This window comes from Phaenicophaeus curvirostris, chromosome 22 (assembly GCF_032191515.1).
Source record: "Phaenicophaeus curvirostris isolate KB17595 chromosome 22, BPBGC_Pcur_1.0, whole genome shotgun sequence".
Classification (NCBI taxonomy): Eukaryota; Metazoa; Chordata; class Aves; order Cuculiformes; family Cuculidae; genus Phaenicophaeus; species Phaenicophaeus curvirostris.
This window is the reverse complement of record NC_091413.1, coordinates 1016074-1030682: the sequence shown is the minus strand read 5'-3', so window position 1 is coordinate 1030682 and position 14609 is coordinate 1016074. Positions and strand designations below refer to the sequence as shown.

General features: G+C 49.6%; 1 protein-coding gene across 2 annotated transcripts in view; it reads right to left on the bottom strand.

The window, feature by feature from the left end:
* MEGF6 (multiple EGF like domains 6) overlaps positions 1 to 14609 on the bottom strand; it is a 78592-nt gene that overhangs the window by 17142 nt on the left and 46841 nt on the right. For both annotated transcript variants that reach the window (XM_069874597.1, XM_069874598.1), the window contains 9 exons: positions 7541 to 7666; positions 6556 to 6678; positions 6055 to 6177; positions 4108 to 4245; positions 2754 to 2876; positions 1832 to 1954; positions 1388 to 1555; positions 825 to 956; positions 584 to 712 (listed from right to left, as the gene is read on the bottom strand). In XM_069874597.1, coding sequence (XP_069730698.1) covers positions 584 to 712; positions 825 to 956; positions 1388 to 1555; positions 1832 to 1954; positions 2754 to 2876; positions 4108 to 4245; positions 6055 to 6177; positions 6556 to 6678; positions 7541 to 7666 — 1185 coding nt within the window. The remainder of the gene's footprint in view (positions 1 to 583; positions 713 to 824; positions 957 to 1387; positions 1556 to 1831; positions 1955 to 2753; positions 2877 to 4107; positions 4246 to 6054; positions 6178 to 6555; positions 6679 to 7540; positions 7667 to 14609) is intronic.

Genomic DNA, 14609 nt, shown 5'->3' with positions numbered 1-14609 from the left:
CCCGTATGATAAGAGCAGACAATTCAAGCACAGGAAATGCTACCCTGGGACAATGAATCACTTCTTCGTTTTTTATTTTAATCTTACCTTCCTGTTTTTGCTCTGTACCCCTCCATCACCTCCTTCCTACAGAAAGAAAAGGTTGGGGTATCTCTTGCGTTCATTTACATTCTGCTTCGGTCCCTCTCCTCCTTCAGTAATAGCTCCCATATGCTCCCAACCATTTGTCTGAAGTCATTTGGTCTGAATCTCTTATTGTCTCGCTCTCCCTGTGCTTTTAGATTATGTCTTCCAGATTTTAACTCTTCGGGAGAACAAATACCAACAGCAAGTGACACCTCCTTTTGCAGTATTTTGAGTAACTACTGTTTTAACTAACGCTTTGCTTTTTCTTCAGCGGAAAATACCGCCACATTTCTATAAATTTACCAGTTTTGCAATTCTTTTGTGTGCCCACCACTGAACAACCTCTGAAATCCAGCCCGTGGTCATTGCTGAGCAGCTGACAGGGACTGCAAAGGTCTTAGAGAAGCTTCCCCAGCAAAGAAGGGGATCACACAGAGCGGGTGAGAGGGAGGCTCACCGTCCTGGCAGAGCTCTCCGGCCACCCCAGGCGGGCAGCGGCAGGTCCCCGCGGCCGGGTCGCAGGTGCCGCCGTTCTGGCAGAGACAGGTCAGGCTGCAGTTCCTCCCGAAGGTGCCGTCTGGGCAACCTGGGGCGAGAGAGAGAGAGAGAGAGAGAGATGAGGCTCAGCCTCTGCCTCTGTGCATCCCCGAGCAGGGTGAGGAGAGCTTCCTCGCCCGCTGCCCCCCAGCATCACTCACTCTGGTTGCAGAGGACGCCGGTCCAGCCTGCCGGGCAGTCGCAGCCGGTCTCCTCCGCGTTGCACGTGGCTCCGTTCTGGCAGTCCTCGCAGGTCAGGCTGCAGTCGGGGCCGAACGTGCGCTCCAGGCAGACTGCAAAGAGAGGCACCACGGGTGAAAAGTCTTTCCCAAGGTTCTCAGCATTGTGGAGAGCTTGGGCAGAGAAACCCCCCGTATGCAGGCTGCAGCAAAGCGAAATGCATCCGTGTTTTAACACAGGTTCTGTGTACACTGAACAGGTACCCAACAAGTCACGGAATCATAGAATGGTTTGGGTTGGAAAGGATTTCACAGTCCATCCAATACCAATGCCTTTCACTGGATCAGGGGCTCCAAGCCCCATCCAACCTGGCCTTGAACCCGTCCAGGGATGGAGCAGCCACCACTGCTCTGGGCAACCTGGGCCAGGGCTTCCCCATGTCCTGTGGGTACACTCATCAAACACAAGTAAATCCAGCATGTGTGGTTATTCCTGAAGGCTTCCAAGCAAAGTCAGTCATTTACCAGTGCTGTAAAATGCCCACCAAATTTTTCTGAGAGGGTGTGCTCTCCTCTTGCTTCCATCTCTTCTTCCTCTTCTTCATAATCATCATTAAAGAGCTGGGTAAATTCATCTCGCAGGACTGCAACATGAGGGATGGGGCGGACAACGGGGTGCCGAGCATCCAGAGCTTCCACAGCATCGTCAATAGCTAGGGAAGAGTTGTGGAGATGAGAAAGTCACAGTGGGAAAAGAGACAAGATTTCCAACAGGTAGGATGGAACCTCTGTAGTAAGAAAGGAAAACAAGAAATACATGCACAGGGCTGGTGCATGGGATTTAGTGGAGTTTGCACCACCCACGAGTTTGCCCAGCTGTTTGCCCCAGCATACACACAATACTGGAATCTTTATGCCCACAGATCCCCTAAAAAGCCGGGGGGCTGCTCACCTGCTGCTCACCTGCCCTGCGCGGGCATTTCACTCACCGATGCAGCTCCTGCGGTCGTCGTGCAGCTTGTACCCGATCTCACAGCCACACTGGAATGACCCCAGCTGGTTCTGGCACGTGTGTTCACACCCACCGTTATTTGAAGAGCACTCATCCACATCTGAAAAACACGGGACACCCCAGTATAGTAGGAGCAGAACCTCTGCAGGATGGGGACGTAGATGTATTCATACCCACAGGTCAGCAAGTAGGCTGATGGCATCCTCTTTGCTAGTGATGTGAAGCCATCTGACCCTAAAAATTGAGGCTACCCACGTGATTCAGGGAGCCCTGGGTTTCAGGACACAGTGAGCTGGGTTTCAGCTCACATCCATCACCGATTTTGTAGAAATAAGGGGGTAAACCTGGGGTTTCACCTGTGAGATGTTATTTCAGAGCTTTGGTAGTGAGAATAACTCATGAAGAGGAAAAAAAGCCCCACAATCTTTATGCCAAGAAGGTGACTCATCAGACCCAACAGGAAAACTGGTATGAGCTGGGAGAAACTGGAAGAAATGGCTGGCTGTTTGCAACCTGATAGTACAGATTCTTACCTTTAATAAAACTTGTGTTAGTCACTGTCTTTGCTACTTTTATTTGCCTCTATTCCCTGGGTGAAAATGGGCAATGTTGGCCTCTGGGGCTGAACATCAAATGATTTCTGTGAATTAATGGGAGTTGGACCTGGACTACCTCACTTTGAGACCCTGATTTGAATTCAGTGGGTTCCAAAGACCCTTTGCTGCTCTTCAGTTGTGCTGGATTAGAATAGCTGAGTTGCCTTAACAGCAATCAGACTGAGAAGGCTGACAAAACACAGCAAACCAGAATCAGGGGAACGCATTCTCTGTGTCCCTTGCCACGCTGCGAGGCTGAGGACTGGTTTACTTGCGGGAGCCCAGCGCGATGTTTCCGCTCACCGTCACAGCCACAGCCGCCCGTGCTCAGCCTGTATCCAGCATAGCAGGCGCACTCGTAGCCTCCGGGATAATTGTAACAGTCCTGCTGACAGCAGTGAGAACCATTGTCACATTCGTTGATATCTAAATAGAAAACAAAGGGCACTGGATGTTAGCACACATCTGGCTCTGCAGTGGTGACAGCGCTCGTTAAAATTGCTCTGTGACTGGTTCTGGTAAGCTCTTAGTGATCCGGTCTGATGCCAAGTGCTGAGCTAGTGTTCTTGCTTTGCTGTTGAAATAAGTGAGCTTTATGTTAACAGATCATCCTCTGCAACGTGCCCTCCAGCCAAGGGAGAAATTCTGAATCCTAGAGACCATGATTTTCAGTTTGAGGTTGTCCTTAAAGGTTCAGTGTGCTCCCAAAGAGGGGCTGATTCCAACTGCAGCACTGACCTCTGTTTCCCCATTTACCCTGTTACAAGTCCAGAGATGAGTGAGAACTTCAGGGTTCCTTCAAACCGTCTCTGAGCAAAGTCTCTGAAGGATGGATCTAGATAACCCAGAGAAAGCACAGCTCCTGGGGCTTTGAATTCAAGCTCTTAGTATTTACGGGACTCCATTTGTTCTGCCTGTGCAGCAGGAAGGTTTGCAAAGCATCCCTGTACCACCAGAGGAGTCTGGACCAAGGAGGCAGCTGGTAAGAAAACAAATAGCATTGCTGGGCTACAGAAAGTGCACTGGGCTTCAGAGCGTGCAAAGGAGAAACCACAGCCTGACACGCTGGTGCAGCACACATCTGCCAGTGAGCTCTACAGCGAGTTTCTGAGGGGTTATGTGCTGCGAGGGGCTCAGAGTAGTGCAATCGAAAGTGTGTGCCTCAACATTATAGCACGTACAGAGCTCAAGGTGCATTTCACCCCTACCTCTCCATCAACACATAGTTTACAGAACCGGATGGGACTGAGCTATGCTTTGCTTGCAGCTACTGACTCATCCCCATCACTCATTGACTCTAATTACACTGCTGCTTCCTGAGAGATAACAGGCAAGACCATACATTTTGAGCATCATCCCTTCCAGCTGAGGACTCTTAGGTATGTGAGATGCGAGCCCCTGTACCTGCCAATGCTGCCTTAGATGAGTTTCAGCAGGGAAAAAAATTAACTAGCTCTGAAGTCAACGTTTGCTGTCCAAGTAGGTCTGAGGATGCCCTGACACAGAGCAACGTCTCATCTCCCTTTACTCTGCATCTCCTTCTAGCTTTGTGAACCTGTTTGTAATGCACATGCACAAAGGAGCTGACACACAGCTCCTCATCATCACTTGAGAGGTGCTTGTAAAAACAAGGCATGTACGTTTCCCCTTGCCTTACCAGTGCACGTCTTCTGGTCCTGCTCAAGCCGGTAGCCGAAGTTACAGGTACAGACGGGGCCGGAGCTGGTGTGGTGGCACGTGTGGGAGCAGCCACCATTGTTGGCCTCACAGCTGTTCACGATCTCCATTTCTATCCCTGGAAAAGGCACACTGGTTAGGATCCTGCAGTGTGCGCTGCACATAGAATTGCTGAAGTTGGAAAAGCCCTCTCAGCTCATTCAGTCCAACTCCACCGTGCCTGCTGAACCATGTCCCAAAGTGCCATGTCTACATCTTTTGAACCCCTCAAGGGATGAGGACTCCACCACTGCCCTGGGCAGCCTCTTCCAATGCTTCACCACTCTTGTTGGTAAAGAAATCTTCCCTAACATCCAGTCTCATCTGTACAGACTGGCTGGCCCCTGCCTTCCCCCAGCGTTCCCTGCACATTTCTGTGCACAATCCTGCTAAGAAGTGATCTGCGGTGGTGAAAGGATGAAAATAGTTTTGCACGGAGGCCACCGCTGGGCTGGGAAGTGATGTACAAAAATAACCCCATGGATCCCAGGCAACGCCCCACGGAGCCTCTTAGGGACAGCCTCGTGGAGCAGCTCTGGACAATCTCTGAGATGAACCAGACTGCAGACAAAACTGCTCCCATTCCTGACAAGCGGCAGGATGTGCTGCCAGCCAAAAGTTGGCTCAGTCTTCCCAAGTACAGGGCTGTTCTGATGCCAGCTAGAAATGGGAGCAGCAGAACACAGCTAACTACGGAAACATCCAGCTGCCTACAGCTAGAAATGTTAGTTACTGACATGTCAAAATTGGTAGGCGCAAACATCAATAGCAGCCATATATCTTCTTAGCTTGGCAGTTTATGTAAACTTCAGTCTAACTAATTAAGCTTTCTTAAACTAAAAAGAACTTGTACCATGCAGCTTTGCCTCAGTTCTGAATCTCAGGAAAACAATTTCTGCCTACAAGAACATTTTTGAGTGCATTCAGACACAAGGAGGATGAAAACAGGGGCGCTTGATGCTCCCCAATGGATCTACGCGTGTCAAAACCAAAAGCTGTGCCCTGCCACACAGCCACCGTGCTAAGTGAGGAGGTAGCTAAGATTTATTAGGCATAGATCTAGCTTCCTAGGCCAATCCTCTGTCCGCCTTGCTGGCCGTCATGCACCTTCACCCCAGCAGCCGAAGGGAACTGTGCAGTCACACATGAAACTGAGCTGGGGGATATTTTCTTACAGACTATGCCGTGTTCCTTAGAAGGAAGGTGCACACATGCTTAGGCTCTTAAATAGCACGTCATCGGTCTAGCTCCTCACATTGCTCTCTCTGATGCCTTTCAAGACCTGTTTATGGTCTGCAAAGCCTTACCCTCGTAACCTGGGCAGGCTCGTGGGGGGAGCTGCAGTGGCTGCGCAGGTGGAGCATCACAGCTCCCAGTAACACCGGCTGCCAGCACTGGGGCTGCCACAGTGGCCTTCAGCCCTAAGGGGGTTGCTAAATGCTGATAGCTTCTCTTTGGACTCTCCCCACTGATGCATATTAGCTGAACAAAGACATATGGGCAATCTGGATCATTCTTGCATAATAGTGTTTATTTCTTCTCTTGATGGGAGCAGATGTGATCACTTCACTAGCTCAATTCCTTCTGCAGTTACACATCTGCAGCTGACTGAACTCATCCAAAAAGTCCCCAAGAGCAGAACTTGGCCTATTTGAAGCCAAACAGCTCCAAATAAACTGCCTAAACCAGCAAAAGTAGCTTCATGGTAATTTTAAAGATCAGACAAAGTTTTTATCTTGGTGGGAGCGTAAACAGCCCCAAACCTGCTTGGGAAATTCTTCAAACCAGCTTGCTATCACTTGGCTCCACCAGTTCCCAGAGGACAGTCACAAACGCCTGCCTGCAGAAGCAAAGCCGTCCCCACCTGGAGAGTGAGGGCAGTACTCACGATAGCATTGCCGGCCGTCGGCCCCCAGCTCGTAGCCCGGGTTACAGGTACATTTAAAGGAGCCCTGAGTGTTGAGGCACTGGTGTGCGCACAGGGCTGCTCCGGTCAGGCATTCGTTCACGTCTGCAAGAGATGGGAAGTCAATGAGCAAAGCAAGTTGAGCCATAAACACTCTTTCAATTATACCACTGTTACGATCTTCAAGGTTTTCACCAGTTTCTTGCACCATAAATCCTTCACTGGGGTCCAGACCAACAAAGAAACGGAATGAAGAGCTCAGAATTGCTGTAAAGCCTCCAGGGAAACGATCACATGAAACTGTTCCAGACAACTCAAGCAGGGCTCTTGGACAGACGTCAACTGGACACTTCATGCCACCCCTCTGGAAAGCTTGTGCATGCAGCCCCATTAAATTCACAGACTCTGATAGTTCCTAAGACTGAGCCCTACTTCACCCAGAGCTGTTTTCCGCAGAGGCTTTGTTGTGAGGAGCTCGCTTACCTTCGCAGCCCTTGCTGTCAGGCGCCAGCCGGTAGCCAGGGTGGCACTCACAGCGCGCTGCCCCGCGGTGGTTGTGGCACCGGTGCATGCAGCCCCCGTTCCTGTCGGCGCAGGGGTTCCTCACTGCAGGGCAAAGACAAAGAGGTGGCTTATTTTGTGCTAATCCTCACTTTTACTGGCATTAGGCTTATAGGAAAATAGAGCAGCAAGCAGTTACGCCTCGCAGAGCAGCCTGCAACCTGAGAGAGCCCATTCTGCACCAGACAGAAAATCTCTGCTACTGTTTACTGCTCCTTCCAGGCAGGAGGATTTACACAGTGTGAGACCCCACACAAGTAAGGCACTAATCTGAGTAAAACCTTTCCAGCAGAAACTTGGCGTGGGCATGTCCCTCTGCAGAGGTTACAAAGCAAGCACCAGGCCAATTTGCTTCAAGTTCTCCCACCAAGAGGTCTGCCAGCCTCTGGCTGCTCCAGGACCTGGGCAGATGCTACAAACCCCTCTGACTGCAGCATTTATAATACCCAAGCTGTTCCTTTTCCCTTGGCAACTTCACAGCTAAAAGCTTTCCCCCTCCTTACTGAATGCCAGCTGCTATGAATGAGGAGATTAAACTTCTGCTCTAGATCCCCTTCAGCTTCTCTCCCTCCTGCAGCTGGGAGCAGGTCAGCCAGAAAGCTGTCTGAGCAGAGGGAGAAGATCCTGTCCTGCTGGGATACTCTGCTGTTCCCTCACCTTCTCAGAAGCGTGTGCCTACATACAGTTCCATTTTCGTTGGCTACACTCCTTCAACTGTCCCTTGCCTGTCAGAATAAGTTGCAGATTATGTCCACAACAACAGAACATGCAGAGAAACACCTCGCTCTGATCCACCTGATGTCCGAGCATTAAGTCCACGCTCCCTATCCCCAAAGCTGCCTCTGAATAAAAAGCCAAAGCAAAGTTCTGCCTCCCCAGTGTCCCGTGCGTGCTCAAGGGGACTCACAGACGCAGCGTTTGCCGTCTTCCCGCAGCTGGTAGTTGTGCCGGCACTGGCACCGGTGCTGTGTCGGTGTCACCTGCACACAGTCGTGCTCGCAGCCGCCGTTGTTCAGGGCACACGTGTTCACAGCTGCGAGGCAAAGGGACAGAACGCTCATCACAAAAACAGCAGCACCTGGATGAGGCTCTTGCACAGGACCAGGGCAAAACACACGTGTTTACACAGAGCACTGGTAACGAGAATCTAAAATTGGGGCATATTCAACCTGTGCTGAAGCGTGCGGACGCAGCTCTTCAGGACACGGCTTAGAAGGCACGGTGGGGCTGGGCTGACTGGATGAGCTCAGAGGCTTTTCCAGACTCAATGATGCTCCAAGATCTTCGTTGCAGACTTTTGAAGCATGCTAAATGTAAGCCGCTACTAAAACTGCTCTGTAGACAGCACGTGAGAGCAGCCACCCTGCACAGTGCCAGAGAGGGACCTGCAGCAGATGCCCTTGAAATAAACCTCCTTTTCTTTACAGGTAAGATTGGCTCAACAGTGCTAGTACCAGCTTAAAATCACATTTTTTTCCACAATAAGAGCTCTCAGCAACTCTTCCAGGAGGTGAAACCAGGACATGGGGGTCTGGGCTAGGTTCTCAGCTGTATTACAGCAGAGGGAGCCTGGGAACTGCTGTGCTTCCTAGCAAGCATCCACCCTCTCGAGTGGTGCCCGTGTCAGCAGGCAAGCTTCTCACACTGCGATACTGCTGCAATTCTTGTAATTTTGTTCAAAGTCAGTCACTGCAGGTGCAACACCACAGCTAGTTCAGCTTAATTACTGCTAGTTCAGCTTAATTACTGCTCAGAGAGAGATGCACTCAGGCATATTCAGGTTTTCCTGCAACAAAATGTTATGGAAAACTACGTTTCTGGCTCCACACTGTGTAAAAGACACAGATTACACAGGGCAAAGGTCCAGCAGGTACCATCAGTTCTTTGAGGAACATCTAAGGAAACTGCTTTATGAGGTTCCCTGCACTCCTATCAGGTGTCACAGCCCCCAGCTCGGTGCTTTGGCTCGGAGGTGGCTGTATGAAAGTCAGGACCCCTGTGCTCGTCCCCTCTGCGAGTAGCTGATGCTGTAACCAGCTGAGCCAGAGACATGCTGATGGGAGCGGTGTTTTCATCCTAACTGCAGGCGGGACTGGGAATTGCTATTCCCAACTGGAGTTCCTTCTGTGTGGCCTTGCGCAAGGCACTTCCCTGCCCAAAGGATTCCAAACACTCAGAAAACAGGAGGTTTTGCCTAGGCTACAGCAGCAAAACAGATCTTATGACTGAACATGTGGACCATCTTTCCTTTACAAGCTTACTATCATTAATCAGCCTTAAAATAGCCCTCTCTTCCCTCCTCTGTTCTTCTAATCTAGGGCTTCTCTGCACAATAAGCGACAACGGGACGATGTTCACCTGGAGATGTGTGCACCTTGCAGCCAGCGAGCAGGCAGAGTTTGCCTGCTTTATTTTTACTAGGCTGCTGTTGACCTTGTACCCAGGAGAAATCTGAGCTAGAAAACAATGCAGGGAAGGATGTTCTGGACAGGGACTGATGGACTCTGGTAGATGAGCCATGTTTGGGTAAGTGCATGCCTCCAAAGTGATGGAAGTCTCTTCTTAGACCACTGAGTGTCTCCGGAGTGAGCCTGCCTACTCGTTGTTCAGTGAGCATCTCAAAAAGAGATGGCTCCAAAGAGAGGTGCACCTTACAGGAACTGGGAGACAGGGCTTGAAAGTCTGTTTGTCCACTCAGGAGACACAAATGTGCATGAAACACACAACACGCTGCACATCAAAGCTGTGTGGGTGCAACACGGCTAAAACCTGGCCACGGTCTAGACGGAAACCCTGCCTTCCCTGAGCAGCACGGTACGGTAAGTTGTGGTCTCTCATGTTTCCGAGCTATTTTTCCAACTCCAGAATAAAGCAATGTGCTGACCCTGAGGAATCACATCAGAAAGCGAAAAATCTCTCTAACGCAAACCAACTCTCCACAAACTAACACGTCAGGTAATCACGGCACCCTCGACAACCCTGAGAGCTTGGCTAAGCCAGCGAGTCTGGAAAGCACATGCCTATAAAAGTCTCTGCTTTTAACGAGGTCCCTGAATCCCAAGGGAAGTCGGGTCTGGCGAACACCCGTGCCCGGATGAGCTGCAGGCGGCTCGCTCGTGCTGGCTACGAAGGCGTTTGCAATCGCTGGGCGTGTAGCACCGCGCTGCCAGCACCTCGTCCAAGTATTCCAAAGAGTATTTTCTACAAGCAAAGTACTGACAATAATTTGATTTAAGCCTCTCTTGTATATTAGCGAAAAACAAATATTTGGCACAGGAGAAAAATCAAAGGAAAACTGTATGTTAATTTTTTTTTTCCCCCTGCAAACAGTTCCCCTGCAGAAAAACTATGCCTTGACTCAGAGCTGAGGAGTGCTCTCATTTCCAGCTTTTAAAAGCTAACTTCCCCCTGTATGCCTCTAACTAACTAAACAACATTTAGGGGAATAAAAGTGACTTAATAGGGTCAAAGCATTGCCATACGCGAGATGCGGCTGGAGCAAGAACTCTGGGTTTATGTTAGCTGTGCTGACATTGTTGCCTTTAATGCATTTGGAAGGAAAGAATAGGAATACTCGACGTTCCTGAGAAGTTCTGGGTCAGAGTCACAGTGCTCAAGCTTTTGCAGAGATGGGTGGTCATTTTAAAAAATTCTGAGATGTTAAAGTGTTTAATGACATCCATCTGAAAATACCCATCAATAATGTGCTTGTTCTTCTTGGAGTGAGGTTTTTTAATAATAAAAAAAAAAAAGTAAAACAACGTTAATGCCTGCCAAAACATTCCTTCAGATGGGAAAGTCCAAGTCCTGGGCCAACATATAACAAGCGAATGCATCCATGTCTAAAAAAAACCTCCCAGTATGCAGTTATTCATATGAATTTGCACTGTAAACAACTGCCCTCCTTGCATGCCTCTAAAAAACCACTTTTTAGAGTGGAAAAAAAATAAAGTCCAGGTTTTTTTTCCTTAAGACACAAACTTCAAGCAGACAGAAATCCTGTAATGCCCCATCCCTGGAGATGTTCAAGGCCAGGTTGGATGCACCTTGGGTCTAGTGAGAGGTGAACCTGCCCATCGCAGGGGGGTGGAACTGGATGATCTTTAATGTCCCTTCCAGCCCAAACTATTCTATGACTCTAAGGCTGGATACAGCTGACTTTCCAAGAGGGTTATTTCCACATACGAGAAGATCATCGTGTCTCTCTGGGTTGTGCTGGGGCACGACATCCACCCAGTACCTGGCGAAAGGTGCGTGTGGATGGAGCACTGGGACAGCAGAAAACCTTCCTGAAGGGCAAAGAAAACTTCAGACACTCAATACATGTGGCAACACATGGACTGAAGGACACAAGCTCCTGTTCCAGTAGGTTCTCCTCAGCCAAGATGCAACCGAGTGCCAGCACCCAGATTTTAACTGAAGTTGTTTGTGGGACACTAAGAGAATGTAAAAGGAGAAGCAGTGAGACTGCAGGGGTCTCACAGAGTATTTTCTCCCCCCTCGTGTTTCTTTTAGCATGGCTTATTGGCTAGCAAATGTACTCTTGAAGATTAACAACCCCATCTGAGCCTCCCCACTCCGCGACTGCACACAAGGACAAAGGGGCCATCGCGGGAACGTTCCAGACCACTACGGGTAATGGGAACCAGAAATCCTGCTCTGCCAAAAGGCTCTTGTACAGGGAAGAGGTGGCTGGCACCACTGGCTCTACCGTGCTCCCAAGCCAACACGGCTCTCGTGGCACATGCACGATGAGAGGAGCAATGCAATCGCGTCCTGCGGCGTCACACAGAGCCACCCACAGAACTCTGACTGACAGGGGGCTCAGGCAGCACAGGGGTTTTGCTAAGATATGGACTAATTCAGTTTAAGAATCAAGAATAACAAGAAACCAAATGAAACCTGTTAAAATTGTTTGGGGTGTCCTTCCATCAAAGCAAGGGCCTTCTAATTCTGAGTCTCCTTAGCTGGCTCCTCGCAGGGTAACAGCCAGCAGACCTCACTGCTGGCCTTGTTTTAATTACTGCTCTTTTTTTAATGTTTACAGAACCACTCTAAAAATATTTCCATTCCCAGATGCTTTCCCTAGCTTAACATTTCTGTGACAACATTGCCAAAACCAGTGTCATCTTGTACATCACACAGATTTTTCTAATTAAAGTCAGACAGATTTTCCACAGATGATATTTCATCGTCCGAGGTTCCTTCCAGCCCCTCTGCCTGAAGGGACCGCAGCGCTGCTGAAAGATGCTGGCCTTGAGATTCTGACCCTCTGGGGCCCAGGAAATAGATGAAAAGGGATGAAAAGGACATCGTTACTACTGGTGGCACATGGGGAGCAGGTCTGCAAAGTAGCAGCCTAACACAGGAGTTGATTTAATAACTGGGCTACCTGCACTCCATACTGCCTTTCCCTCAGACCCAAGTAATTTGGCATCAGAAGCAGAGAGCTCATACTCTAAAAGCAAGCGTAAGCAGCTGTAACTAGGACTGAGCCTGATGTCCCCTTTTGCAGCATCACACAAACCCACTGATCCCAAGAAAGGACTGAGAAATGCCCCCCAGGGCGAGTTTTGTCTGTACAACACATGCAGATTGAAAACCTCTCCAAAGTACATACGGATGATTGCCCTCTGTGCACACAGTTCAAGCCCACACAAATCTCCATGGCATGGTCCTCCTGTTCATGATACAAATCGCTGCTCTGTTTGGGATTTCTTCATTTGAAGTACCCTTAGCATAAACAGGGATACATCATGCAATCCCAAACTGATTTATTCTAACCTCAGACAATTTCCAGAAACAAGTTGTGTGCTAATACAGACCATTTCTCCACTCCACAGGCCAACAAAAGCAATTGGCTCTGATTAAATTCTTTGCCTTGGACTGGAGTTCTCTGCTGAAGCAGTGGAGAAGGACCTGAAGATGTCAGCTTCCTGCCTCCTGCCCATGTGGTTCTGATAAAAGAAGAGGTAATTTCAGGACGTCCAACGACTCTTTGTTCTGTTTCACTTTCAACAGAAATGCCCTTTCTTTTCCCCTCCCTTCTGAATTAAAGTCATTACTGATTTGCTATATTTGAACAGCAAAGATGCAGAAAAGAATCTTGCACAACTGAGCCACAGATTACCCGAAGCACCAGCAGTGCTTGAGAGCTGCTGGGAGGACAGAGCGGGACACAGAGGGGAAGCTTTTGGCTGGTTTTTGCGCTCTCCTGAGTCACAATCACCAGAGCAGTACCAGGTACAAGTTAACCTGGAGAGCTGCCTCGGCCTCTTTGTCACACCTGCCACCAAGTCCAGCTCAACATCTTCTCTCCACGTCTGCTCTGCAGCATCAGTGGTGGCTCAATGTCATATATTTGTGTATATCTTATTTTATGATTATTGTTGTTGTGTTTCATTAAAGCTATTCTCGTTTCCAATCCACAAATCTTTCCCTTTTCCCTTCCCCCTTTCCCTGTGGTGGAATTGGGACACAACTGCCTACATTTAGCTCCTCATCAGGCCAGGCTGGGGCTCAACTGTGACAACATCACAACCCATCTCTCTGTAGGAACCAACTAATGCAACAGCTTTAAAGCAGCTCATAGAATCATAGAACAACCAGGTTGGAAAAGACCCACCGGATCGTCGAGTCCAACCGTTCCTATCAAACACTAAACCATGTCCCTCAGTGCCTCGTCCACCCATCCCTTAAACACCACTCAGTCCTGTTGCTCCACCTCCCTTAAGGTATTAGCATTTAGCAAGAGAAAATCCTTTCCTCTTCCCCAGCAAGCACTCCTGACACACGAAAGCTGAAGGGTGAAGCGGGGGGTGTTGAGCGAGGTCCTGCTGCTGCTGCCACCGCCGCCTGGTAACTTGTCAAGAATGCGGCTTAATAAAAACCGTGTGATTTCCAAGATCAAGTCGGAGCAAAGCCTCTGACTTTGCAGTGTAAATATTTATGTAGACCGAGTACTAAAGGAAAGAACCACTTGCATGTACTTGTGGAAACACCACAGAAAGCGTGCACACGCTCGAGGGCCTGGGATTACCAGGACGTGACCCACGGAAAGCTGCCCGGGAGGACCACACGCCGCTGCCAGGTCACGCGCTCGCTGTCTGAGCATCGGTGAAGGCAACGAACGGGAGAACCCTTCACACTGCAACGACCAAACGTGTGGTGACAGTGGTGGGGACCCCTGAGTGGCACCCCCACTGCCACCAGCCAAGGTGCTCCCTTGCCTGGGCTCTGCTGTGGGATGGGCTTGTCCTAAGAGCATGAACAGCGTGTATTTACCTAAATCAGTGGTGTAAAGTCCAATCCATCATGCTGGGCTGCCACGTGTGACTTTTGCCGTGCAGCCAGCAAGACTGGTTGCTGAGATCTGGCACCAAGAGCCACCGTCCAGAATCGACCAGGGGAGAAAGCTGTGCACCAGGTATCGAATGGGACAACCGGGGCACGCAGACATCAGTGGCTCAAGGCAGCCTTACACCTGCAGCTGCACAGAGGGCAGCCACAAACACCAGCAGAGAAGTAACCTCTGAGTCTGAGCTTTTACAAGAAAACTAAGTTTACTTCCACCCCTCTACACCACTGCCTTAATAGGTTAGCACAGAGCTGTCGTAAAGGTGTGATGGATACCTACATGTACTCATATTTCTGTCACCAAGGCACAAAGAACAAAAGCCACCAGTCCTGAAGCAAGAAAGCCAGATTTTTTTTTTTTGTTGTTGCTGTTTTAGAAAGAGCACTCTGCAATTGCATAGCAAGTTTGCACTCGCCCTGCCTGGTCTCCATCTCCTCTCCTGCACTTTGTGGACCGCGGGGGTACAGGCACCGCCACGCTTACAGCAACAGCTCCGCTCCCCAGAGCTTCCAGAAACTACCCCAGTCACTCCTGCAGTAGATCAGGTTTCATGAACAGAGACCCCTTAATTCTGGCAGCTGAATTCCAACACCATGCACATTATGGCAAATACTCGCTC